At 41.1% G+C, this 27,980-nt stretch overlaps 3 protein-coding genes across 5 annotated transcripts; all 3 read right to left on the bottom strand.

Annotated features, from left to right (window-relative positions):
• Positions 1-110: 110 nt before the first annotated feature.
• Positions 111-27,797, bottom strand: LOC117376991 (lysyl oxidase homolog 4-like). Of its 2 annotated transcripts, none has more exons than XM_055220982.1 (15): positions 27,755-27,797; positions 16,292-16,548; positions 15,563-16,209; positions 14,868-15,079; positions 8,704-8,742; positions 8,394-8,601; positions 7,824-8,004; positions 6,525-6,679; positions 6,275-6,442; positions 5,723-5,885; positions 5,054-5,297; positions 4,208-4,323; positions 3,801-3,937; positions 1,503-1,614; positions 111-872 (listed from the first exon to the last, which is right to left on the bottom strand). In XM_055220982.1, exons 2-15 carry the CDS (start codon positions 16,545-16,547, stop codon positions 802-804), a joined length of 2,709 nt encoding a protein of 902 aa, XP_055076957.1. In that variant the 5' UTR covers position 16,548; positions 27,755-27,797; the 3' UTR covers positions 111-801. The 2 variants fall into 2 exon arrangements, with proteins under 2 accessions (XP_055076957.1, XP_033829336.1); XM_033973445.2 differs by lacking the exon at positions 27,755-27,797 and adding an exon at positions 17,419-17,503.
• Positions 18,140-23,262, bottom strand: tekt4 (tektin 4). Of its 2 annotated transcripts, none has more exons than XM_055220991.1 (7): positions 22,726-23,262; positions 21,092-21,201; positions 20,862-21,005; positions 20,708-20,794; positions 20,034-20,169; positions 19,007-19,161; positions 18,140-18,374 (listed from the first exon to the last, which is right to left on the bottom strand). In XM_055220991.1, exons 1-7 carry the CDS (start codon positions 23,251-23,253, stop codon positions 18,161-18,163), a joined length of 1,374 nt encoding a protein of 457 aa, XP_055076966.1. In that variant the 5' UTR covers positions 23,254-23,262; the 3' UTR covers positions 18,140-18,160. The 2 variants fall into 2 exon arrangements, with proteins under 2 accessions (XP_055076966.1, XP_033828089.1); XM_033972198.2 differs by having other exon boundaries at positions 21,092-21,162.
• LOC117379270 (polymeric immunoglobulin receptor-like) lies at positions 23,465-27,378 on the bottom strand. The gene is made up of 7 exons (XM_033975993.2): positions 27,337-27,378; positions 26,051-26,380; positions 25,188-25,496; positions 24,731-25,042; positions 24,468-24,581; positions 24,338-24,393; positions 23,465-24,111 (listed from the first exon to the last, which is right to left on the bottom strand). The coding sequence occupies exons 1-7, from the start codon at positions 27,368-27,370 to the stop codon at positions 23,989-23,991; spliced, it is 1,278 nt and encodes a 425-aa protein (XP_033831884.2). The 5' UTR covers positions 27,371-27,378; the 3' UTR covers positions 23,465-23,988.
• Positions 27,798-27,980: the final 183 nt, after the last annotated feature.

Genomic DNA, 27,980 nt, shown 5'->3' with positions numbered 1-27,980 from the left:
CTGCATAATATACTTAGCTGCACTACAGTACATCCTTTCGATTTCAGTCATTTATAACTTGAGGCTTACCCAATTACGCTGACCAAATAAACACAATTTCAAAAACAATATTTTTGGTAAGAACATGGTTCAAATAACCGTTCACGTTCACTTTATTCTTTCACTATCATTGCCAAGTAAGTTTAAAGGAGAACTTACAGCCAGCTTGTATCATCCAGGGGTGCATAACAGAATAAAAATAACAATACAAAACACAACCACACAGGGACAAAGGTCAGTTTATCGTACATAAAATTCTGCATAAATTAGAGACTTAACAATACTCTAAAGAGGTAATATAAAACTGTACATGACCATACAATTGCATTACATCACAATATTTATTCAAATACAGCAAAATAGCACCATGAAATAAAAACAACAAAACCAGATCACAAAATGAGATGTACTACATTTTGAAATGAACAGTAAAAGAAAATGACTATTGGTCTGCTGCGATCTGTCTCTCAACTTAATGAAGATGTCATATTCCTTTCCTGTTATTACTGTATTCAACATGATTTTGTTTTAATCAAGGGAGTATATTTGTAAAATGTAAAAATGTAAGTTACTCTACTTTCACCATAATGACACCATGTTTGCCTGAATTCTCAGTTTCTTATTTTCAAGTTCTTGACTTGCAGAAACAGTCTCTGCAAACGTGTTAGGTCCCTGTTTGTTTAAACACCAATATATGCCCAGGTCATATTTTCCCTTTGCATCTTGAGGTGTGCTCAGCTGTTTTCATCATTATATCTGGGTTCACAGGAAGTTGTTTGAAATCTGACGTTGATGGTCGAATAAGTCCTCCACCTCTGCGCTATAGGCATCACCTGGAGAATCGAAACAGAAGACATCCAGTCATATATTAACATGTGAAGATTTTTATAGAGTGGGATTTATTCCAGAGCTCCCATCTGCATTCACAGCCAATCCATTGTATTGTTTCCATTGATTGGACAAACTAATCAAACTAAAGTTTAGGTCTAGAATTAAATCGTCAACACTATTGATGCAGGGGCACTGTCTCCAACACCATTTAATGCAGTCTACAACTAAGACTTGTCTAATGTCTTGAACAAACTGCATTGCTCTAACTGGATTGACCAATGAGGTTCATGAGGTCTTTTCACATATTACATTTATTACCCAGCCTGGGCTACACTGAGAGACACTGCTGCAAGAAGATGTCAGAGTGCAGTCGATTTGGTCAAATATGACGAAAATATAGGTCTGGAAATAGAAAAAAATAAATACAAACTTCTGACCTCTTAACACAAAAGAAAAGACATTGATATTTAGGTCACATAACCTCCACCCTACATTTACCTTGCCTCAGTGGAGAAAGTGGGTAAAGTGAGTCAGACGTAGGCAGCCCACAGGCCTATAGTTTACTTTTTTGGCAATACACCAAAAAATAGGAGATGAATAAATGCTGATGACATATGTCTGATGTACTGTACCTGCGTGACATCCAAACATGTAAACTCGAGCTCCATCGTATTTGCACCGACACCGCATCACATTGTTCTGAAAGTCGGACTCTGCCATGTCTAAAGAAGGATTGACCTCAACCTGTGAAAAGAAGGTTTCAGTTAAAATAAATGAAACATAAAACTGATACATCTCTGAGCTCTCCTGGAGTTTATGTGGTCTCCAAATTGCTGTAGTGTCAACTGAGTCCACACCCAATTTTATGTCTGCACGTTCAAAACACTGGTGTATTTATAAAGAACGAACGCTGAGCCTGTGATGAAACAACAGTTTTTTTTCGGTCAATGCCAACTCAGAAGTTGCGGGATTATTGTTCTTGTCTTTTCTATAGGTCTCACAATGTATAAATTGCAGGTTGACGATGAACATGACATCACTTTCCACTGTTATCTCTGTGCAGAAAAGGATGCAGATGACAGTTTTGGGTTTTGGATGTAACTCAGCCTATCATTAGCTTGCAGCCGTACTTGGTTGCTATGGTTTGCTGTTTTCCACCCAGCCTGTCTGCGTGGTGCAGTTATATATATGAAAAGCATACAAATTAATTTTCCTTAAGCAAACTTCAAACAGATCACCTGACCACTTCCTTACAAGCAATCCTAAATTTCAACTTCATACTTTTATAAACTCCAAATGCTTAAAGTAGGTTGTACAAGACTTGAATAAATGTACTCTTTGAATTAATTTACTCCTTATTTACTTTTATATAAAATCCAAATTAAACCATTTTGTTTGAGGATCCCTTCTAAAAGCAGTTGTAATTGTATTTTTACACAACAATGAATGTTCTCACAGCCATATAAAAGTGCTTGTGCAGTTGATGTTAAAATGGCGGAGCAATCAGCAGCTATCAAAATGAGGTGAGCGTGACTCATGGGCCTAAATGCATGCTCCTAAAAATGTCTGCCACCCTGAGATTGAGGTGAAGGCACAAAGAAACACCCAGCTGTGGCATGGAGGACAAGTGAGCATCTGTCTCTCACGTCTTACACACATTTATGAGCAGCCCGGCTACTGTGGGACCGCAAAGTACAGCCATCGTGGCAAAAACGGCCCGACGCACCACTACCATGACACCATGCGGTCAATTTGAAAGACGTGACTCTGCACATGTTTAAGGAAAAGAGTTCACAAACCAGGGATCACAGCTGAACAGGGGGGAGAGGAGAAGATAAAAGAAACCCTAAAATATCACGCACAATCCAAACAATAAAAAAGCCAGTCAAAAAATGTACAGTCAAAATGTTCTCAGATAGCTGCATAAAACGCATTATAAAAAAGAGTTTTAAGATCCAAAGCTTGTCAAACGTAATAAAGAGTGAAAGAAAATTTAAACTATGTAAATATAAAACCTGTTAAGTCACAGGCTACAGTTCACAGATATAAGTCAGTCAGACAGGCAGAAAATATTCACAAACTATAAACATCAACACTTTGCTCTCAGGAAAAAATAGACTAAATGACAGAGAGAGATGACAGATGATAGATGTGTAGAAACTTTTGAAGAAGATGCATCAAGTTAAACCATGAAAACAGAATAGTCCCCGTGTACATACGCAGAGCGCTGACAGAGGCTTTCCACTGCCAATAAGCCACTACTTTGTGAAATGGTGGACTAATAGCAGGTCTACTTTTTCTATATAAATCCGGGCTAAATTCACTTTCCGTCACTGTACACACCCTTAAGCTGCACTCATGCTGTACACCTGAATGGCTCAACCAGCAGCCAAAACCCAATTCAGAGTAATTATAGTGTTTTATCATAGCTTTAATCAGACGTGTGCCTGTATGTCGAAACACTTTCACTGTGTTTGCCAAGTTTTGGATTTAACTGAAATGATTCATTAGTATATTCTCACACAAAATAACCTAAAATGTTTTTACTTTTACAAAGATAAAAAAAAGGTGTGTGCTTCAATGGGTCAAGTTTGCAAGATTTCTGAATCTGCTCAAAAATTAGATGGATCTAATGTTCAGAACAATTGAGACAAGCTATTCATACCAAAAGGTGAAGAGAATCAGAGGCACTTTGTAGTGTTTAGAAGTCCTTGTTTGTATAATCCTTCAGTTGTCCAGGTATGACCCATAGTAAAAAAAAAAATGCATTTAAAAAGAAATAACTGAATAGAAAAAGATTAGATTTTTTACTATTAAAATCCTAATTGCAGCATTTTCTTTCTACACCTTTTGGCATTTAGTATTTTCCTGCTGTTTTGAGTCTTTAATTTGACTTAATGCAAATGAATAAATCCATCAAGCTTTTTCACCTGGAAGATGTATTCACCCGGTCGCACATCTGTGATGTCGATCCACTGACAGTCAATGTCGTGGCGATAGGTGTCCCAACAGCCCACAGAGATGCCCTGCTGGCCCATGTTGTAGCAGGCATAACGCTTATGGAGGCCTACAAGCCAGAAAAGAAAAACAATCTTTGGTCCTCTATGACACAACACTCTTTCCAAATATTTTGATATAATTGCATTTGACAAAACCAAAAATGAGGCAAAAGCAAAGCAAATTTATTTGCATAGCACAATTTGTACACAAAGTAATTGAAAGTGCTTTACAGAATTAGAAACACTTTGAAATCACAACAAAAACAAATCAAAACATAAATAATCATAAAATTAACATTGAAAAAGAAGAATGCACATTATATCTATGAAAAACTCACCTTCAGGGCAGTAAGTGTCCTCCAGGCAGAAACTTGCTTTGTGACCTTCGGCCACTTTAGTCCCATTGAGTGTCAATAGATCATAGTGGGTAAAGACCTCAATACTGTGGTAGTGCCTGAGACAAAAAAACAGGATGAAAGACGACATACATTAAACACATGGTATCTATGTGATGTTCCATTTATACCATTTTGTGTGATCAAAAGTACAGTTTATCACTTTTCATGTTTTGGTTGTTCGAAAGACTATATAACACATCCTTTCCTCAGTGCAGAAAGTGAGAGAATGTGTGGAAGGATTGGTGGCTGCTGCGGCTCTGTGGGACCGAGACGGAGCCTCTGGATTTAGAAGACTGAGCCACAAACCACAGAGATAAGAACCATGGCCTGCTCTGACTCTAACAACTAGGTGAGGAGGATGTTTGTCGTAAACATCATTGTGAAGAATAAAAGATTGTGTTTACAGACTCAAATAACAGACCCATATCTCTTATTTTTAGGACAATCCTTGAAATAAAACTACCCTGTGATCCCACTGTATCTGTGATACAAGGTAATGAGTGATAAGACAGTTTCATCTCTTCATCTCTCATTAGAATACACTAAGTGGGCAAAGCCAAAGCACCTTGCACAGCAATCTAATATTTTTGAATACACCACACTGGTTTAATGGCTTTGTTGTCACTTGGTAAATATTTTTGTGTCTGTATGTTTAATACATTTTATACAGTCTAAAGTATCAAATCAGTCAAGCAATGCCCAGAAGAAATGGCAATGCTTTCAATAACAAAATAATTCTCCAGTAGGAAATGAAAAACTCAAAGTGAGTAAGATTATTCGTTTTACCTGTGACACTGGTGCCAGACCCAGTCCTCCCTGGAGGCCCGTGGCCTGAAGTCAGCCTGTCCCAGGTTCATGATGCGGGAGGAGAAGCGCAGCAGGCGACGGTGTCCGTAGGGCCAGTGCATGCGCGCCGCAGATGACGACAGGCAGTTCTCCTCCTGGGCACAGGTGAGCAGGTGCAGGGGGCGGTCCTCCAGGTAGGCCGTCTCTTGGACCAACTGAGAATCCACCACCAGATCAGGGGCCGCTGAAAAGGCAAGAGACATTTATCATTTGCTAAAGTCAAGAGTTATTGTGTTATAAAAATATACTGCAGTTTTTCTAAATTAAACCTGCAAAACATTCAGCTTTATAAAAAATATTTTTAGTGAGTGTCACTACCTCCCTTCCATTATCCTAAGGCATATACAGTGCAAGTGCGAGAACAAGCAAGCACATAAAAGGTATGTCTATAACTCTGTGCCAGCCCTACAATTAAAAAGAAAAAGAAAAAGCTACCATTGTTTGTCACTGTTACCACTTCACATCTTTTCAACTTTCATTGCTTTCAAAAGTGTTGTGATCTGATGAATCTGATGACTGTGTGTGCATGTCATTGTTCGGCTGTCATGTCTGTCTCTATGTAATGTAATGTAATGCGAGAAAATTATTGTAACTTGATATTGACTTTACCCTCCACACAAGTGACTCCTGCAGCTCGGCCCTCTCCTCCTCTGGGACAGTAGACATTTGTGTTTCGACGACACTGCTGGATAGACATTTCGGTGCCGATGCAGTGAGTCCCGCTCAGTATCACCTCCCCAGCATCTGCAGAGCTAGGCCAGTACCATGTCTCCTTCAAAGAGAGACAAGATTGTAAAACTATTGCTGTTGATTGAAACTGAAGATTTGTTTAAGAAAAGCAAGTAATTGGTTTCATTTCAAAGCTTTAGTACACAATAACACATTTTACACTTTGCCATTTGTGCACATGCTGGTCTTTCCATGCACGCATCTATTTTGAGTTTGTTTGCTCTGAGAAATTCAGTCTCTCTTCACCTCACTTTCCCTCTTTTATTTTAGTTGCGCTGGAAGTGGACGTTTGAGAAGCCTGTAATTACTCCCGGCCTTGGTAATAACACAGCACACAGAGACACACAGAGCAAGGGACAGTGGCTGAGGAAGAGAGGATTGAAGACTAAAGAAAAGACTAAGAAATAAGACTCCATTAGATTTCCATTTTACCTGGTGAGCGCTGGATGCAAAGCCAAGACCCAGCTGTCGACACACCACCATGGCCTCGTTGATACCCCAGTTTTCGCTGCACACCGATCCCCATCGCTTCACACCTCCAATTTCCATGAGCACCTCCACGCGACCTTCGGACCTCTCTCTCCCTCCAGCCAAGCGGACCTACATTTGCAGAAAACGCACCTTACTATTTGTCCAAGTTTTAGTTAAACATACAGCATGTGGTTTTGGGAGCAGACTTTACCGTAGCCTGCAGCCCTGTGGTGGGCACGTGGCATCGCACAGACACATCCTGGTTGTGTTTACAGGTGTACAGCGGCACAGGTCTGTAGGTGCACTCTGTGATGGTCCTTTCGCGGCCTGTGCACTGGACGCTGTTCATGTGGATGGGGCCGCTACCTAAAGAAGAAGGGCGTGGAGTCATATGTACACATACTGTATGATAAACCACATCAAGAGTCACTGGCTGTACATGAACCTGGTCTACAGAGAAGGATTAAAAGGCCAGACATGATGGGGATCTCTTATGTGGGTCCCCAAATGAGTGATTTGTCCAATGACTCTACACTACCCTCAGCGGCTGCAGCACACCAGGACTATAGTTTATTCACAAAAATAGATACTAAAATGTCTAAATGGGGGAAAATCTCTGAAGACTCTCTGTTTGCGTAGGTGTGTGAGGCCCGAGCTACCTAAAACCCTGTAATTTGGCTTTAAATAGCTAATGATGTCATCTTCATATTGCAGCTCTCTGACCATGGTCACGAGTCTTTAGGCCACCGCTGTGCAGACTCAGGCTTAAAGTCTCTCTGCTATTCTGGGGCATTAACATGCACAATGCATAGTTACACCATGTTTATTACTGAGACACCACAGCGCTGTAGCACCTTCTTTTACAGTGGCATAACTCAAATGTTTTCCAAGAATTTGTTCATTAACTTAAGTAGAGCGAAGGAAATGCACCACTATTATAGAACATGCTTATGTGCTTATTTGGGTACAAAGATAATGGCAGGAAATAGACATGATTACAGCCGAGGTGAAGCAGAAAACCAATAAACAAGTGGGAGAAAGAAGGCTCTATTAACTAGAAAAATGTTTTTCAAAATTAAATGGGCACAAACTCCTTCCAGATGAAGCCAAAATAAGCCACAGCGTTTTGGGTCTGTTCTGACAGTTGTAAAGTGGTTTTAGAGGTAACGTTTCAAATACAACACATTTATTTTCAAACCCAAACAGTGAGAGTCACTAAAGCTTCATGTTTAATTAGTCATGGGTAAATTCCTCCAAAATCCACATCTCAGATGTGCAGCAGTAAACATTGTCACTGGGTTTATTTGTCTGCTCAAAGTCACTTGGACTGAAGGCTTACGTCATTTAGACACAAAAGTGTTTAGTCTCAAAAATGCTGGGCCTAAATGATCAAGAAAAGGGTGTATGATCTGATTTGTATGTAAAAAGCAGACAAACGCAGACATCTGAAGTAAAAGTGCTGCAGTCTGGCCTGTCTCTCCACTTCAAAGACAGTCGCTCTGAGTCTTACCCTGTCCCAGCTGAGCCTGTCTCAGGGCCTCTTTAGCGGTCCCAAAGCCCAGCTCTCTGCAGACCACGCTGGCGGCAGTGATGTCCCACAGATGGTCACAGATGGTTCCCCATTTGCCCTCCCTTAGGACTTCCACACGGCCCTCTCCAAGCCTGGGCCCGGACTTCAGACGTACGGCTGGCTTTAAATATAAAAATAAAGATGTATTCAATTAAATGTTTTCCCAACATTACTGACATTTTCAGTTATTGTACAAGTATAAATGCAAAATAAAAATATTCTAATCTGGATATCGAGCACATTACAGGATTTTCTTAACACAAAAACATTAGGCCTACATTTTAATCTCCATAATTTACAGTACCGGAAGTAGTTTCTATGTGATTTAATGAAGCTGTGCAGCAGTTTGTGGTCAGGCTAAGCTAACATAGCAACTAGCATCAGTCCACTTCCCTAAACTGTTACTACACCCGTGAGGCGAGGTAAAAGTTTAGTAGGCTGTTTTTCACTGTCGATAATTTCTGTAAACTTTAAGCCTTTAACGTTATACATCGTTGTTTTGTGACTCACAGGTGAGGTGGGAGGAGGAGGTGCTCTGCCGGAGCGTGTGAACTGGGCTCCAGGGACACAGCGGATGACCACGTGCATCCCCCCGCGACAGGGCACCTCCGTCCGGGGCAGAGACAGCGAGGCCTGGCACTTCGATAGAGAGGGCTCCACTCCCTGACACTGGACCTTCTCCACCCAGTAAGCCTTCTTAGAAATCAAGGTCCTAAGCCTAAGGGCAGTAGAGTCACATTATTTTAACTTTCAGTAGCACATAACCAGATTGGCTGTTGAGTTAGAGCCTGTGGAAAATAAGATAGGCCTAAGTTTTTACCTGGAAGATGGATCTGACAGTTTGGAGTCCCATAGTTTCCTAAAAAGACATTGACAAAGTTTATTATAGCATCATGTCAGCCAGACAGCCACACCTTAAAAAGCTGGAAATCAAATTATATATAGCCTACTGTTGCATGGAGAAATATAATCAGACAGTATTTCAAGTTGAATAGCCTATAATTTAAATATTTTTCAGTCTTGATGCAAAACTGTCTTGATGTAGGAAGGGGCAAAATAGTGGTAGTTTCTGACCCTCATGGCTTTTTGTCCATTTTCCCCTTTAAAATGTTGCTTCATTCTGGGTAGCCTATTTTAGTTTCACAGCTTCTATACGCGTCTCTGTGTCACCTCTTCCTATCCGCATGGAAACATACTAAAAACATATAAACAAACCACTACATACATTAATCCCTCCCTTGGGCCTTATTGAGGTTTGCCAACTCCAACAGTATTCTCTAAACTATGGCCTGTTAGAGAAATATTGCCTAACAGTGGAGTCAAGAAACTGTGTGTGTACAAAAGGGTCTTGTACGAAAAGTAAAAAAGATGAATTTGACAGAAAACTTCACCAAGAAAGTTGCCGAATCTGGGAAGTGTAGCTCGGTGACACATACATTTCCCAACCACATCAACCAGTTCAACCACAGGCAGGTGGCGAGTGACTGACGCCCTTCATGAATGAGGTCCAAGTATAGACCGTGGAGGGACAGTTTACCGTATACAGCTAGACTCATGATGCAATTAAATATTTGACAAACTAAAATAGGAGACATTTTCTTCTCTGGAGAGCACCAGCGATGTCTGTAAATATAGTGCTCTGAACCTTAGGTGAGTAATAGGTTTTGAAAGGGACTTGCCACTAAGGGGAAGCCACACGGACAAAACCATGGAACGGGCCTACCACAAATCAGTTATAGCAAGAAAATGGCTGATTTCTTGCACTGCTGTAGGAAAGTTCCAGCCTCAGATAAGCATTACCTATTATTTTGTGATTTTAGTGGGAGCCTGAAGTTTTGTTGGTCTGGACGTTCATTGATGGAAAAGTTTATTTTGTTTTTTATATACATTTGGAAGTTACTCATCCAAATAGTCATACACGAGACACATAGACTGCAGATATATTTGGATAGTCTTTCGCCCGTAACAATCTATGCTTCACTTGTGTTTCTAATCTCTTCTTCCTGCCACTGCTTGGTTTTACTGGCTCCTGTACCGTCAGCAATGTTTTCTTTTCTTATGCTAAAGTCTATTTTTTCAACTAACCTCTGTCTCCAGGATTTAACACTGAGCAAATGTGAAAGTCTGCTAATCCCCTAAACCAATGATATTAAGTGAATGTAATAACTTAAAGATGAAAATTGACCTAAAAATACAGGCTTTGCACGTCCCCACAATTTAAATGGTTTCATAACTGTGTGCGGTAAATCAAAAGGAGGGAGACAGACAGCACGGGGGTGTAAGTTCGCAGGGAGGTTGGGGGGAGCAGGGAGAGAGTGCTACCCATATAATTGCCTGCTGTGCTTGGCAGTGTCTGCAGTGCGGTCGAGCAGTAGCATGTTGACACACACACACCAGACATGGAAATATGCACGTATATATCGACTTTCTCTGTTCTCTTCTTTCTGAAAACAATGCAATTTAAATGTCCTAGTATGTTACCCATGCAGTGTTAACCCATTGTGTCTGCCTGGGAGTCACAAGGCTCTGAAGTAAGACCACTCCATGGATAGGATGATTTTATGAGCATCTCTTAGCTTTTTTGGGAAAGTCAAGTGAACCACAGCATCCAGCCTGGAGCAAAACAAACTGGTTTTCTCACTCGCTTTTTTAAAATGTAAAGAGAAGCATTTTGTGTCTCTGGGTCTTGATGTGAGGGATGTTTTATGCACCTCTGATCACACAAATACGACAGATTATAAGTGTCACATTGAAAAAAAAAAATTATGCAGCGCTACAAGAATCAAGTCCTAACATTTCAGCACTAAAGTAATAATTTTATGAGAATAAAGTTGAAGCTAGAATAAATTGTAATTTTATGAGAATAAAGTAACATTTTGAGATTAAAGTTGTAACCAAAAAAAATATTATTATGGTAAAAATCTTAATTTTACCAAAAATAAAGTTGATATTTAGGTGTAAATTTTTAGGACCTGATGCTGAATCAAAGCGAATGTCGACTGCAAAAGATTGGCGCTTGGATGAGTTAAAAGTTTATATAAATGCTCATAAAGGATATCAAACTTTAAAATGACATTTTACATGTCCCATATGTGTTAAAGTTATTAGAGAGATCACCAGGGCAGTTTAGCTGCCACCTCTGTGTAAGAAGAGATTCTTATGCACCAATCAAAAACTGTTGAATGAAGTAGGTTAAATTTTCTCCCCGTGGAGAGACCAGACTCCTCCTTGGAAATGCAGCGCATGGCGCTCGCTGGGGTTCATTGGGCAGGACACAGGCTTTGCCCCGAGCCGCAAACAGCTGGAGAAGTCAGCTCCCATACATTGCTTGGCTTCTCTACTGTTCTAAAGGCAGGCACTTATCCACAATGAGCATCAAGGATGATTGTGTGCAAAGTTCAGCCCCCCGTTATGGGCTTGTGGACCGCACCGAATGTAGACTAATCTCTAATGCCACTGCGCTGTCCTGTTTCTGTCTCCAAAATGTGTGCAGTTTAGTCCAATACACAGAGCTGAAACTGGTTTCAGTCTCTGATCCTAAATTCTTTATGCCGAACAACCACCACACGCTGTCCTTATATCTATGTATGTTCCCAAGTAAAGGGTATGGAGCACTGCGTCCACCCAGTATCTGTGGATGTTCCAGATACACTGCGTAAACATGAGCTGCCACTGCCTGATTTGGCACAGCTCAGCAAACTCTCAAACAAGTGTAGAAAGTTCAAAGCCAAAGGAATGAATTTGGTGAAAATCGCACCAAGACTCCTACACGTGTATTTGGCTGTGGTCACTCCCCGGGAAATTATTCAACAGTTGTTAATGTTGAAAAAGCCAGCAATATAAAGTTCTATACCCATCATAGGTTTTTATTTAAGCTTTTAATTTAAATAGGTTTTAAATGAGTTTGACATTTATGTCAGCCCCTAAATCTGAATAAAATTATATCTTTACTTTGACTACAAATTTCTTCTTGTAAAATTACGATATTAATGTTGAAAAGTTACGATGTTATTCTCGTAGCGCTGCATAATTTATTTTTTCAATGTTACGCTTATACTCCATTATACACAGTACCATAAGCCACACTGCAAACTAGTTATTATGCTGCATGAACACAGAGCTGCTCATCTAGGAGACGATGGAGTGTTGGTGAGTTGTCTTTGGATAGTTCAAGTGCACGTGTTTTGTTTTTCTAATTATTACCGGTACTTGGTTTGGTGGGATAGTACCTGTGATATATATTTATCATAGTTTTAAGTGGCAGTTATGAAATTACCACTATGTGTTATATCTGCAATCCATGTCCAACTAGGAAGTGAAATTATAAACCTAATCATTATTTTACTTTTTTTAAATTAGAAAAAACAAGGCAAGATTTTTTGTTAAATCTTGTAAAATATAATGATGTGAACTATGTTTTAGTAAAACGAGCAGTCTAACCTGTCATATGCAACATTAAACAATGTGGAACAAAAGGGGTCATGTTACCACACTTTCCATGAGATGTGGCTTATAGCATCATTTACACAGTGGCATTAAAGGATTTTACTAAAGCTGTAAAAACAAATGTGAAAAAGCAGAAGGTGAAAGTCAATTAGAAGAACTGAAGAAGTCACCATCAGCGTCGAAATGACTGGATGCGATGAAACAAGACTCATGGAAAAATGGCTTAGAACTTTGCATTGTGTAAGTGCTACAAAGTGAGTGAAAGAGTTCAAACATCTGCAGAAACGCTCAGAACAACTTAACAAGCGAAGACAAAAGAAGCCACCGCATGGCGAGAAGTGCTGACACAGCGAGTCATAGACAGTGATATTATTTTAGATTAGAGGATCTCTCCAGCCATTGTTGTCAAAGTGGGCACAGGCAGCACAAAAAGACTTCAGATCTGTAAAAACGTATGTTATCAATAAACCCTTTAGTTTGAAATGCATTTACAACCACAAGTGGCTTCAGCACAAGTATTCTGCAGCATCCATGAACATGCGCAAATACAGTCAGTACAGAGACGCAAATAACTTATGTTTCAAGGGACCATATGCATTAGTAGAAACATTTTTTTGTATAATTTGGCAGACAAAATGGTAAAAATTGTGACAATAGAAGCCTAACTGACAACTTAACAGCTGTTCTAGCTTTATTTATTTTTATTTTGTCACAATTCAGCCTGTCTTGGACCGGAAGTGACATCACAATTGACCACTCGTCTTTTTGTGTTGAGTGGAGCTCTATATTCTCTATTCTCCACTCACTCCTTCTATTGGTCAGCTTCTGTTATACCCTGATTGAGTGGCAGATGGACTTAACCAATCACAGTGAAGTGTGCAGTTGCAGAACAAGCAGAAGGCTTTAGTTGTGTCTTAAGAGCAGCATAAATGTACATGTATATTTATGACTATTTGGAGCACATTTTAATGGAGTTCACTTTTGGGCATTTTCTCTGAAAGTATATATTTGACCATAAAAAGGTGTGTCTGGATATTGAATTGCATGGCGGGGAAGCAAAAGGAATTATGCTGTTTTCCTGATGAACGAGTGGATACAAGGGGTATGGGTGGCATCGCGAGACAGCTGGTTCAGAGCTGGGCAGTGGTCAGTACAGCGATTCTGTTAACCAGGCCCTAAAAAGAGTTTTGTGGGCAGACAGGCGCACACACAGAGGGGCGGCTGTGTTTGTGTTTGTGTGTTTATTTGCTCGTGTGTGTGGATCTTGGGTGTAATTTGTGTAAAGGTCTTGTAACGTGATGTGCAGTGAGGTCTGGGGAGGAATGCATTAGGATGAATGTAAGTGGGACTGTAATGATATGTGTCCAAAGACTTTGCAGGTTAGCGTAGGTGCTTCAAGTGGTATTTAGGTCCAAAATTAGACAGAAAAGGTGGAGTTATTTAGAGTGAAGCTCCCTGTATGCTTGTTTTTTATGTAACAACACAAACTACACCTTTAGTGTTTATGTTTGCATGTAACTTTGCGTTTATTTAGTTTTTAATATCTTGCATATTAGTGGATGCAATGTGGGGTATTTGAAGCATATTGCATTAGGTTATAGCAAAGGAGAGAAGCTAGAAAATTATCAGTTCTGGCTTCCCTCGAACTTGGCAATGCTGTCTTTTTCAAATAAGCAATAAACCTACATATCACTTCTCATTCAAATAATCCGACAAATCTGACTGGAAGTTGGACATCAAATCATATTTTGAGCCATCACAGGCACTTTCCACAGCCATCTTATGTCGACTGCAAAAGAAGACAGTGACGGAGAGTGAGGCCTTGCTAATTATATGAAGGACCATGAAAGAGAGGCTTCATGTAAAACATACACCACCATGATGATGATGATAATCTTGCAGTCTGGATGTGACATTAATAACATACTTTAGAGGACAATTTTAGAACCAGTGAATCCCACTCTGTCCACAGGGCAGAAAAAGCACAGGCTTTGGACAGCCTGACTTCATTCATGCCATTGGACATGTCATGCATGTGGTTTAATGGTCCGCTGTGTAACTTTTTTGGTGGGGGGTCCACTACCTTTTTCTATCCATGGAGATGTTATTGCTTTGCCTGGAATATTCCAAACTATGGCATTAAACTTCTATATCTATATATGGATTTATTCACTTGCAGATGTTTTTATTGCCAAATACATGAAAAGCATGCATTGTTTTAGAGAGTGGGCTCACCTCTCAATAATATATGACCTGTAACCTGGACTGGTGGTGTCACCTAGTTGTCTCCATGGGGCTAGATATGTTTAATGCCATACTGTGCCATACTTGTACATTCCTGGAGAAGCAATAACATCTAAGTTTGGTAGCGGACCCTCCATCAAAAAAAGCTATAAAGTGAACTTTTAACTAATTACAGCAGTTTGGTTAACTTCTCCTTTGGTGGATTCTGTGCTTCAGGCATTCAACAGCACTGACCAGTGTGCAGCTCCAGTGCATTTTGCCACAGTTTCTTCTGTTATTTATTCTGGTTCTTACCTGTAGGGGGTTGTGTCCAAGGCCTCTCCAGCAGGGAATCCCAGCATGCCGCAGGCGACGCGGCTGCTGCTCTGGTCCCATCCGTGGTTGCACACGTGACGCCATTTCCCAGCGTGTTTGACCTCCAGCACCCCCTCTGTTACCAGACCGCCATGATTGCCGGTTAACACAGGCCGAAGACGAACCTCCTCCAAATGAGCCCTCTCTGCCCCCTGATCACAAGAATGCTTTTTTGTAAGTATTGCTTTTTATGAAAATATTTTGTATTTCAATCTACACCAGTTGACTGTTTGTATGAGTCAGTTATGTGTACAATCAGATGAGAGCTCCCTTTAATCACCCACTACCACTGAAATCAGGAAGGAACCTAAAAGTTAAACAGTTAGGATTTGTGTTATAATGATTACAAAACAGTGACAAAACTGTAAACTCTGAAATTCAAAGGAAAGAAAGTCAAACACATGTGAGAAATGTCATGCTATTTCCCTGGACGTTCACTCTTTTTGGATGTGGCTGTTCACTGAGTGGTTGAAACCTCAGTCTCATTGCTGCATTAGAGCTGGAACTGGAGAAAGTCTGGTTTTAGGTTTGTCTTTAATTATACTTGCCCGTCAGGCTGTGCCTCAACAAATGACATTTATGTATGAGACTGAACAAAGCAGGGGTGGAGTGATGCTCCTGTGTGTGCGGCTTACCTGTGTGTACTGAGAGTCCGTCTCATATCCTGCATCTGGATAAACAGGTTCAGGGTCCACATGGTTGCCGCTGAGGGGCTGTCTGCCAGAACGCCTCTCAGACTGCAGCTGTGAATGGGCTGGGGGTCTGTTATCCTGACCCTCTGCTTCTCGTCTCACTGCCTGTGGAGCGGTCCTTGTAGTGTCATGTCTCTGTCTGTAAGCGGCGCTGTTGATGAGTCGGGATGGTAGCTCGTGCCCCTGTGGCACAGCTGGGTTGTTGTGTTGCCCTGGGCTGGAGCCTACTCGCTGCCTACGGAGGATCTGGATCTCGTGTCCATTTTGCTGCGGTGACAAGCTGCTACGGCGTGATGTGGATGTCCCGCGATGAAGGGCGATTTGGTGACCCCGTGAGGGGTTGTGGGCTGGGGGAGCGGGTTCGACATGAGGCTGCACTGGTTCAGGACCCCCCTGTCGGGGCTGAGAAGGCCGGGAGTAAGAGGTTTCGTCCATTGATGCAGGAGGGAAGCCTGGCCTCCTCTCAGAGCTACAGATTACACCCAAGTCCTCAGAGTGAGAGCAGTCATTGATTCCCCAACCATTGGAGCGGCACTCTGCAATGGACTGCTCTGTGCCTGAGCACATTACATTGTCCAACCAGATCAAACCTGAGACCAAGTATTACAAGTATACATTAGCAAAGATGGAGCAAAGATGGACCCAACTGTTCAGAACATCAGTCTGATTTACCTTGTCCTTCACCAAATTTGGCACTGTGCGCCCATGTGAGGCCACGCTGGAAGCCCAGCTGTCGGCAGACCACACTGGCCAGACGGAGGTCCACCTCGTCATCGCAGATTGTTCCCCAGGCTCCGTTATAGAAGACCTCCACACGGCCCTCATTAGGACCGCGCCGGCCTACACCTGCGAGCCGCACCAGCACATCTTGAGCGGACAGCTGAGTGGAGCAAAGCAGGAGCAGAAACAGGGAGCTGAGGCTCAGCATCCTGCAGAGGCCAGTGTCCAGGGACAGACAGGGGAATATTAGAGGAAGTGGTCTTGTGGTAAATATGGATATATATATAAATATAGTGTAGGAAACAGAGAAGGTGTGTGCAGAACGGGAGCCCCTATATAAATACACATATGACACCACAAAAATCCAAGACATCATGCAAAGCCATGTCTTCAACATTCACATTCCAGTCTTCAACAAAACATGTAATTACAAACTTGCACTCTACCCCTAATGGGACATTCCACAGTAAAAGGAAGATGGATAGATGCTTTTATCCTTTATAATAATTAGAGTCATTTAAAGGATAGTCACAGGCTTGTGAAATATTGTGAAAACGTGGCCCTTAGTCTGAACCATTTAGACCAAGAGTGTAATAACCAAGGCTAAAAGTAGCTTCTCCATCCAGCCAACGGAAACTTTGGCTTTCCACAAACCCTCAAACTTAGCTGCATCTATTGAGCCAACAGACACAAAAGCAAATAAACAGTGCCATAAAAATGTTCTCACACATAAATAAAGCAGCAGGTCTGCGTCTGTCAGACAGTTTAGTTAATGACCTATTATTCACTGCTTGTCTCAACCTATTATTCAAATGAAGTTATGCTGGAAAGGCTGGAGAACACTAATGACTAGATGAAAAATCAGTAGCAAGAGGTCATTCACAAGTGCATCTGAACTAGCACACCTACGGTTCATCTCACCAAATCAAAGTAGATGTGCAAAGTAATTACACATTTGTATACTCATGCTGATATAAAATGTTAAATAAATATACTACAATTTCTGTACTGGAGGAAATCAATTATTTAGTTAAATGAGTTGCTGCAGTGAGAAAAAACGATAACATTTCTGGACTCACCTGTCGGTCGGTCTCAGCCAAGAGTCTCTGAGAGAAAGAAGGGAGCAGCCCAAAGGGAGCAGAAGTGAGTCGGCTCTTGTCCTATTCTCTGTTCCCTCCCCATGTCACTCCCTCAAATCACAAATCCATCCCTCCCATCTCATTACATTTAAATAACTTTCTTTCTTTTTTTTCATTTCACTTTGTCACGTTTGGTTCTGTAATCTCTCAAAATGAACATGTGAGAGAAAAGGAGAGAAAAAACATGTATACATAGGGCACAAACATCTTAAATATACATTACAAAAACACTTTATATTATATTATATTTATTATTGTGTTGACATTACACACTTTTACATAATTTTTTTTCAGATTACTTTTGTTACTAATCAAAACCTCAAACATTAACCTGAAAGTAGGCAGGCTAGGCTCACTGTTGCATTTCATACACAATTTAAATATTAGCAATTAATTTAAAGACATGAGGGTTTTGTTCATCCTCTAGTGGTGACAAAAGGTACAGCAAATGTGACTGTAATGTGACTCGTACAAAAACTTGTACTACAGCTACAACAGCATGAGGGTTTAATGTGGCATTATGACGATATCTCTCATTGTAAAGTTAAATAAAAAATGAATATGAAAATGCTAAAAATGTGTTTATGTAAATTATAAGACAAAAAAGGAAATGCATATGACACAGTATTTAGTCAATGCAACACAGTAATTACTTTGCTAGCCCTCTGTAAATACACTGTTGTTAGTAACCATATAACGTAGACATAGTTGGGTATCTCTTTCTCTTTGTCATACATTTGTCCCTCTCGATAAATAATGAGTTAGCTTTACATGCTATATCTTTTTCAATGGCCATCCGTGACTCTTCCAGGAAGGACAGGGATCCCCGGGCCTGACTCAGCTGTTGCTGCAGAGACTCCACTGAGGCATGGATCTGTTTCTCCTCTGTCTCCAGACTGCAGACCAACACAGAGGAGAGGAAGAGTGAGAGGAACAGGTGATATATGGGAATACTGGGCTGGTATCTATTTGGTCCCCCTTTATCTTCCAAATGTACGAAAGCAGACATTACCCAAGATCAGAGATATATTTTGAATCAGTGATGCGCGTTTGAGTAATCCTGCATTTGAGTCTTGAGTCCTTGGAAGTGTACGGTTTTGACCTACCCCTATACCTAAAGAAGTGCATCCTTGTACTTATTTAATTTTTTTAAGACTCCGCGTGATACTTGTAGGGTTTTAAAATGTCACATCCAAAAAAATAAAAAATATGTGAATGATAATCTGCTTTTTACAGTGAAATACAGACCCTGTATCTGTTTTCACAGGATGTCAATGAATTTGTTTCTATTACTGAACCATTTTAGCTGAATATTGTGGTTTACAATTAACAAAATGTAATTGTGATCTTTATAGGTTATTGTCCAATACTAAGTACAGTACCTGAAAAAACATATGTCCTGTTTAACTATCCCTTTAACTCTCCCTAGGCCTGTCACATTCTGCACTGATGGTAAATAGAGCTTTTAGTGGTCTCTTACTATGGACTCTCACATTTTCTGTGGTCCTTGTGCAGAGCATGGCTTTACCTGAGCTGGGGAGGGTCTCTGCACAGTTCCATGTTAGATCGTTGGGAGCGCACATACAGTCTAGACTGAACCACTCTTAAAGGAGCTTCTTTGTCGTGTATGGCCTGCTGCAGTGCCACAATGTTTCTCTCTTGAGCTCCAATCTGCTCCAAAATCTTAGAGAATAACAGAATAAGTAAAGTAGCGGGAGGTTGCAGAGCATATTGGTAAATGCATAATGAGACATGAGCAGCCAGACATATCAGAGGAAAAACAAATATGTCAGAGAAGGAATGGAGAGTTTGTGGGATTTTTCATATTACTAGACAGTATATGGCGACCTCTAGAGGTGGTTGATCATATTGAAAAAAAAAAAAGTAAAATTATGCTAAATTAGACTATCAACTATATCAACTATATCATCTGCAATCTTAAAAATGTTTTTTTTTTTTTTTAATGATTTACATATTATTATTGAGAGATGATGTTTTTCATTATTACCCAGCCCTTAGTAAAACAATTCAATTTCAATTCAATTCATTTATTTTTGTAACGCCCAAAATCACAACAACAGTTGTCTCGAAGGGCGTTCATGTTTTGGTTGATGGGGGAAACCGGAGTACCCGGAGGAAACCCATCCAGACACGGGGAGAAACATGAAAAACTCCACACAGAAAGGCCTGGTGACCCGGGGATCGAACCAACCTTCTTGCTGTGAGACATGAGTGATGGCACTCAGTCACCGTGCCGCCAAGACACAAAAAACAAAACAACAGGAAGAATCAGACACAACAGGAAGAATCAGACACAACAGGAAGAATCAGACACAACAGGAAAAATCAGACACAACAGGAAAAATCAGACACAACAGGAAAAATCAGACACAACAGGAAAAATCAGACACAACAGGAAAAATCAGACAACATAAGAAATCGGCCAGGCGAGGGGGAGGAAGACCAGACGAGGAGGAGGAGAGCCGGGCGAGGAGGAGGAGAGCCAGGCAAACAGAATACCTATAGACAGTATAGAGCCTGTCTGTGTTTGTTACCTGAGCATGCTTGTTCTCCAGCTGTGTCTTGGCCTGGATTAGCTCGTCACAGCGCTGAGTGAAAGCCTGATCCACACTGGCACACTGCACCCTCATGTCTCTGGTGGTGTCCTCCACAACTCTCTCCACCAACATTCTGCCAATATAAAGTAGAGAAGATATATAAGCTACAGAATATCACTTTTACTGTAAGCTATGCCTGCACTGTACTGCTTTGTTTGTGGTGTTTAGAAGTCAGTCTGAAACTATTGTAACAGTCTGATATTTTCTCTTTAGTTCAAAGTTGACACCTGTTGTTGATGTGAAGGTTTTATTGGTCAGTTACTGGTCTGTTTTGGAGACTGGCTCTAGTGAGTTGAGAGTGCAGCAGTAGTGTTGCTCTTGTTTTGGGTGGATTACGACCTACGGCAGCCTTTGTGTTGAGAAAGTAAACAACCAGAAGAAAGTTCCTTACACCAGAACGCTACAGTATTGCACTTTGTAGAAAACAGAAATACACTATGAACACATACTTAAGGTGTATTTATTATAAATTGTAACACCACATGTTTTTACTGACAGAGGATTGGCTGTAAATCTCTTGATTAAAAAGACCCAAGATGATCCCTGACAATTAGAAATGACAGAATGGGAGAATCTGTCACAGCTTTGCTTTGAGTTGTATGTCCACTGACCTGAGGCTGTAAGTGGCATGTTCTTCCTGCATTGCTTTTGTCAGATTGTCCTGCGTGAACTTGGTCCAAGATACTGGGTTACAAACCCTATAAAACAGATTGCATGTAGGCAAACCATATAATGCATTATTTATGTAGTGTCATTCAGACTCACTGATCCTGCATGTTGGCTGAGCTTGGGTGATGTTTTGTGTCTGCACTGGTGTTTCTGTATCTCCCACATGTGTCGTCCAGGTTATAGGCTTCATATTTATCAGACCAGTCCATCTCCAGCATCTGCTTGGTGTCTTTGTTGAGCCTGATTATAGGACAAAGGTGTTCCTTTTAGACCATGTAGTCAGTCTGTATGTGTTTATGTAATAGAAGTAAAAAGAGTGGCCTTACTTGATTTGACTGACCACCTGAGCTGTGGTCCTCCTCAGCAATGCCTGTATGTTTTTGATAAGGTCCACCTCCTGCAGACATACAAAAGTCATACTGTCATCTTCTGCCCTCTGCTGGATGTGCAATAACATAACATTGGCTTCTTAGAAATAGCTCCATAGTAACACACATATTGAGTGAAATGTGACGATGCAAATACTTTGATGTAATCCCCGCCTTTTTTTTTTTTTTTTTTTTACTGCCTTTTGGAATAGATCCTGTGTAGATCATCTGAATTGCACATGTTGGCTCAGTTTGCAAAATAAACATGAAAAAATTCATCTCTTTATCTAAATTTCCCATTTTTCAACTTGACATGTAATTTCACTTATTATCTTTAGCTTAGTAATCAAATGACATCCATCCATCCATTTTCTTCCGCTTATCCGGGGCCGGGTCGCGGGGGCAGCAGTCTAAGCAGGGACTCCCAGACTTCCCTCACCCCGGACACGTCCTCCAGCTCCTCCGGTGGGACCCCAAGGCGTTCCCAGGCCAGCCGAGAGACATAGTCCCTCCAGCGTGTCCTGGGTCTTCCCCGGGGCCTCCTCCCGGTGGGACATGCCCAGAACACCTCCCTAGGGAGGCGTCCAGGAGGCATCCTGAGCAGATGCCCGAGCCACCTCAGCTGGTTCCTCTCAACGTGTAGGAGCAGCGGCTCTACTCCGAGCTCCTCCCGTGTGACCGAGCTCCTCACCCTATCCCTAAGGGTGCGCCCGGCCACTCTGCGGAGGAAACCCATTTCGGCCGCTTGTATCCGCGATCTTGTCCTTTCGGTCATTACCCAAAGCTCATGACCATAGGTGAGGGTAGGAACGTAGATTGACCGGTAAATAGAGAGCTTCGCCTTCCGGCTCAGCTCCTTCTTTACCACAACGGACCGATACAGCGACCGCATCACTGCAGACGCTGCACCGATCCGCCTGTCAATCTCACGCTCCATCCTTCCCTCACTCGTGAACAAGACCCCGAGATACTTGAACTCCTCCACTTGGGGCAGAGACTCACCACCCACCCGGAGAGAGCAAACCACCTTTTTCCGGTCGAGAACCATGGCCTCGGATTTGGAGGAGCTGATTCTCATCCCAGCCGCTTCACACTCGGCTGCAAACCGCCCCAGTGCCTGCTGCAGGTCCTGGCTCGAAGAAGCCATCAGGACAACATCATCTGCAAACAGCAGAGATGAAATCCTGTGGTTCCCAAACCAGGCCCCCTCCGGCCCCTGGCTGCGCCTAGAAATTCTGTCCATAAATATAATGAACAGAACCGGTGACAAAGGGCAGCCCTGGCGGAGTCCAACATGCACCGGGAACAGGTCTGACTTACTGCCGGCAATGCGAACACAGCTCCTGCTCCGGTCATACAGGGACCGGACAGCCCTTAGCAAAGAGCCCCGGACCCCATACTCCCAGAGCACCCCCCAAAGGACACCACGAGGGACACGGTCGAATGCCTTCTCCAGATCCACAAAACACATGTGGACTGGTTGGGCATACCAATCAAATGACATGAGTCTGAAAATAGTTTTATCTCTAAAATATTAACAGTTACTAGGGTGAGCAATTTATTCCATGCTTTTTATTTTAAGACTATCCCACCTTAAGCAGCTCCTCCTCCACTGTGTCGTGGACCAGGTCGGGCGCTGGTCTCCTGGTGCGACAGGTCAGGTTGTCTGTGGCAATTGCAAAGGGGATCTCTGTAGCGTCGAGTGCCCTCTCCAGTCTCAACTTTTGTCCGCACAGAGCCTCAATATCGGCCTGCAGCTGTGAGATGTGCTGCTGCAGCTCAGACCTCCAGTAGTGGATGTCCTGCAGCCTGTCCCCCAGGAGGCGCGTTCCCTGGGCCTGTGTGTGCTGGGTGTCGCTCTCCGAGTCCTGGGACAGGGCTTTGGACCGTCTCTGGACCCTCTCCGCTTCATTGTGCTCTGTGGCGGCCTGCTTCAGAATGTTGTGGTAGTTGGAAAACCACTCGGCCGGTGAGTACTTAGCTGAGCGGTACCCAGCCGGGGCAGAGCCTGAGGATGGGTGTGGGACGTCCGGTTCCACTGGAGGGTCCTGTGGGGGGATCCCCTGAGCCACAGCTCTGTCGTCATAGTGAGGCCTGGACACCAGCACCTCTGAGCTCATGCTGGGGATCTGGACACGAACCTAGCTAGTAGGCTTTACTACCTTTCGCCTGTGCTAAAGAGTAACCTACCTATAATAAGACGATAGAATAGGTTTAAGGTTGTGGAGCATGTTACTCTACCAAACTAAATGTCCTGTGTTTGTTTGTGGTTGCCTGGATACTGGCGTGGGACGCCTCAGCTCAGATAACCAATCATGAGGAGAGTGTTTACTTAATAGCATAGTTTAATAGAACTGGTTTTAACTACAGTTCCATCACTTTTCAGCAAATTACTTACTTACCATTATTACAGTTCAACATTTACAAGCATCAGCACTCAGGCTTTCAGTTCTGCATCTTCTCATTCTATTTTAGATAGGCCGACGTTGTTCTGCTTTTGTGCGTCTGTTTATGTGACAAGGTTTCACAAAGTTTTTTTTAAGTTCACTGCAAACACCCGATTCATTTCTAGGCAGGAAATCATGGTACACCAAAGCCCATTGTTACACCTTCAGCCTACATGCAATATTCACCATGTTCATGTTTAACAAACACAAGCAAAAACAAGCAAAACACTGAAGTTGGAAAGGACACAAAATATAGAAAAAATATGACTTACATGCACAGTGGTGTATTTTTTTAACATGTCACATACTTTAGAAAAAAACATACGAAATATAATAATAGTCTTTGTACATAATTATATTATCTATGTAATTTGTGTTGATATAACTAATCTGTTTTGTACATTTGTTTTAACAGTTACCGTAGATGGGGACATTACTAAAGTTTTCATACAAGGTCTCGTCCTGGGGCACACACCAGTCATCACCACGGTGAAACTTCTTAACCTTTGATGGAGCATGGTTAGAATAGACCTGGAGCAGGGACAGACGTAGACAAAGTCATTAAAAAGCACATTTCACTCTTAATTACAGCTACTACTACCATATACCTGCTCCTGTTGTTATTAAGAGAATGTTAATAAAATAAATGAGAGTGTAACTTAAATTATATGAAGTACATTGCATTTCCCCGACACGAGTTTACTGGCCTGGGTGTGAAAGTGTGACTTTTTTTTTTTTTTTTTTAATTTGTGTTTACCTCATTGATACTAATTTCCTCTTTTGCAGACCTGATCTTGTTACTTTCTCTTTCATCTAGAAAATATAAAATATTATAAAACACATTTTAGATTTTCACAAATATACTGACATACATCTGTTCCACGTACCTTGTGTTCTGAGACATGAGTATTTGTACACGATGACAGAAGTCACTACTACCAGTATCAGCAATAATCCAGGCACCACATACAAAATAATACGCAAACTCATAGTACCACCATCTGTGTAAAAAAGGATTTTTAAACAAGTCAATAGTTTTATGTAATTATTAATTTAATGAAAGTTACAGATGTTTGTTGTAGCATTGCTTGATCTGTGTTGAGAAATATCAGTAGTGATAAACTTAGTTACACATATATAATGAACTAACTCAGAGTCAGCTGGATTCTGCTGTAGTTTTTCTCAGCGGTCCACTGTGAGTCAGAGCCACACCAGTAGGCCCCTGCGTCGTTCTGTGTGAGCCCTGTTATAGTGACAGAGAAGGAGCTGGAAGACCGTGTGTCCTGCAGTCTGAACCTGTCTTTACGCTCTCTGCTGCTCACGACAGTTTGACACGTGGTTCGTTTATCGCCTTTACACAGAAACTTTGTGTTGGGACGATGTTCATCAGGATATGGGCACTGCAGGGTCACCGACTGCCCCAGAAAACCCTCAACATCATGTGGAGTCACACAGCACCATTCTGACAAAGATAAAAGCTAATTTTAACTGTAAATGGCAATAAAAAAGGCTTCATTTAACTTTTTGTACATAACTGTTGCCCAATAACACCACAGTCATCACCTCACAGAGATCATACATCTATGAACATGGTAAAGTTGCCTTACCTTTCACTGTCAAGTCAACACGAGAAAAAACATCAAAGGCATTGCTTCTCTCGACCCCACACAGATATGATCCAGCATCTTGTTTGGTGACAGCAGAAAGCTCCACTGTGAACTCACTCTCGGATTCCCTGAGTCTGAACTGTCCATTTTGTGTCTTGCTGGTTGTGACAAGCGCCTGTTTGCGACATGCGGAGGGCTGCGATCCTTTGCACATGTATTTAAAACTGTTGTCATTTTGAGGTGGACAGCTTATGGACACATTGTTGCCCTCATACCCCAGGATGTTACGGACACTGTCACAACAATCATCTGACATAAAATAAAAAAAGTTACTGTTTTGTACAAATGTGGGCCTGTATTACCCCATTTTTTTAAATCTCTGTTACAATTTTGTTTCCTTATCAATTTGTTTCATTGACACATGTTTATCACACAAATCCTGCATATATATATTGTGTTCTTTTCTGAAAACACTCTGTTCCACCTTGTGATGTCATCAGATGGTAATACAGGAAGCAACTTTTAAACTTCATATGCCTTTGAATGGAAATCACAACTGAACAAAGGGTAAAAAACAAAAAACATGTTTTTTAAAGGATACAACTTAAGGTTATTCTAGTTTATTGCAGGGTAAAGCAGTTCAATTGAGGCTAAAAACAGCTGTCAACTTTAAAACTATGCCTTAACGAGGAACAAAGCATTTTGAGCTTTGGAGATGTAAACATCCCAGTAATGCCAGATTACTCAAACATGTGTAAATGAAACAAAACACAACACGGAGTATGTTTTTTTGAAGAGGGAACAATATTCTAACACGGCTAAAAGTAAATTTGTGTAAAACAGGACATTTAAAGTTTATTTACTTGATTTAACGTGGACGGTCACTGAGGTGTAGATATCCTTCCCTGATCTGCTCACCCCACACCAGTAGTTTCCAGCATCAGACATCTGGACACTTGAAATAGTCACAGTAAATATTTGTGTTTGCTGATGGTCACTTGTGGAGTATCTAGTCGCTGTCTGCTTTGTGGTTTTAACCAGAACGTCATTATCTGTACAAGCTTCAGTGCATAGGTACTTTTCATAAGTCTCATAGCCCGCTGGGTATGAGCAGGACACTTTGGCGTCTCCTCCGGTGTATGCATAGACTTCAACCTGCGATGCAGCACTAGTGCCACATAGTTCCACTAAAACTGCAAAAGAAAAGGAAAAGAAAATCTAATAATTTTAAAGGTATATCATTTAACATGGCTTCAACTATTTAAGTGATTGAATAGCAGTGATGGGAAGAATACTTTGAAAATGTATTTAGTTACAGAATACTGAATATTAGCATTAAAATGTATTTTGTAACACATTCTGCATGGTCCAATCAGAGTACTTTATTTTGAATACTTGGAATATTTTTACATCGAGTTGCATTTAAATTATAACATGAAAACACAACATAGCACTAAAAACTACTTTGTTTGTTTCTCTGTCTGTTATGCATGTCCTATGACTGAGTAAGTGTAGAATACAGCTACTCAAAATGAGTATTATGAATATGTATTTTTGGTGCATGTATTCAGTTACTTCCCAACACTGTCGAATAGTTGACCCAATCTTTTAATCTACGCACTACATAAAGGTAAAATAAACTGATAGAAGGCTTCTTGATACACATTTTTATAAATAGCATATTATTGATAAAAGAACAAAAAACTAAACTTTTTTTAATGTTTTGATTCCAAAATGCTGTGTTGTTTTTTATAAAATGTAACTTTCATTTTGTTTAGAGTCTGGACAGTAGAGTCGAATCACTGGTGAAAAATATTTAAGTGCGATTTTTCTGACAAGCATTGCAATAGCCATTAGATTTGTTGTTTGTGTTTTAATAATGTGTTTATGTTCAAAGTTCACATTTTAAACACAACCAGAATTGTCAAATTGTCACTGAAATATCAACTGACAAATTAAAAGAAGAATCACAGTTCAGAACATGTCTGTATAGATTTAAACAACACAGTAACTTTTATGCAGAATAAGTTAAGATATATACAAGATATATATTTTGTTGTTTCTGCAGCAAATTATGTTACTTCAAATTAGTCACGATTATTTTGATTAATTGTTGCAGAATTTAATATATTTAGTATAGAAAACTTACAGAGGCTGAAAAGCAGTTTCCATGATGCCAACATGATGGAACCAGATCAAAAAATGTCTGTAGAAATTGTTAACGTTCTGAAACTCTCACTTCCGCATTTTGCTATCTCATGGTCACATCTCTAAAAAAAACTGTACTTTTGAAGAGTAAGACAGGAAATATGAAGGTGATTTGGAGAACACTAATGACTAGATGAAAAATCAGTAGCAAGAGGTCATTCACAAGTGCATCTGAACTAGCACACCTACGGTTCATCTCACCAAATCAAAGTAGATGTGCAAAGTAATTACACATTTGTATTCTCATGCTGATATAAAATGTTAAATAAATATACTACCATTTCTGTACTGGAGGAAATCAATTATTTAGTTAAATGAGTTGCTGCAGTGAGAAAAAACAGTAACATTTCTGGACTCACCTGTTGGTCGGTCTCAGCCAAGAGTCTCTGAGAGAAAGAAGGGAGCAGCCTGTCGTGATCCCTGTTTGCTGTCCTCCCGTGCTGTGTTTTCCCCCTCCCTCACCTACCTGTCTCCGAAGCTGGGCGGAGTCCTGCTCCTCCTGCGCACACCTGCAGTCCATCAACGCAATCTACACCACCTGCGGTGGATAAGAGGCGCGAGGACCAGACACTCGGCGCCGGAACG

The sequence above is a fragment of the Periophthalmus magnuspinnatus genome, chromosome 1, assembly GCF_009829125.3.
Source record: "Periophthalmus magnuspinnatus isolate fPerMag1 chromosome 1, fPerMag1.2.pri, whole genome shotgun sequence".
NCBI lineage: Eukaryota > Metazoa > Chordata > Actinopteri > Gobiiformes > Gobiidae > Periophthalmus > Periophthalmus magnuspinnatus.
Note: the sequence above shows the minus strand (reverse complement) of the source record. Positions and strands in the feature narration are given on the sequence as shown.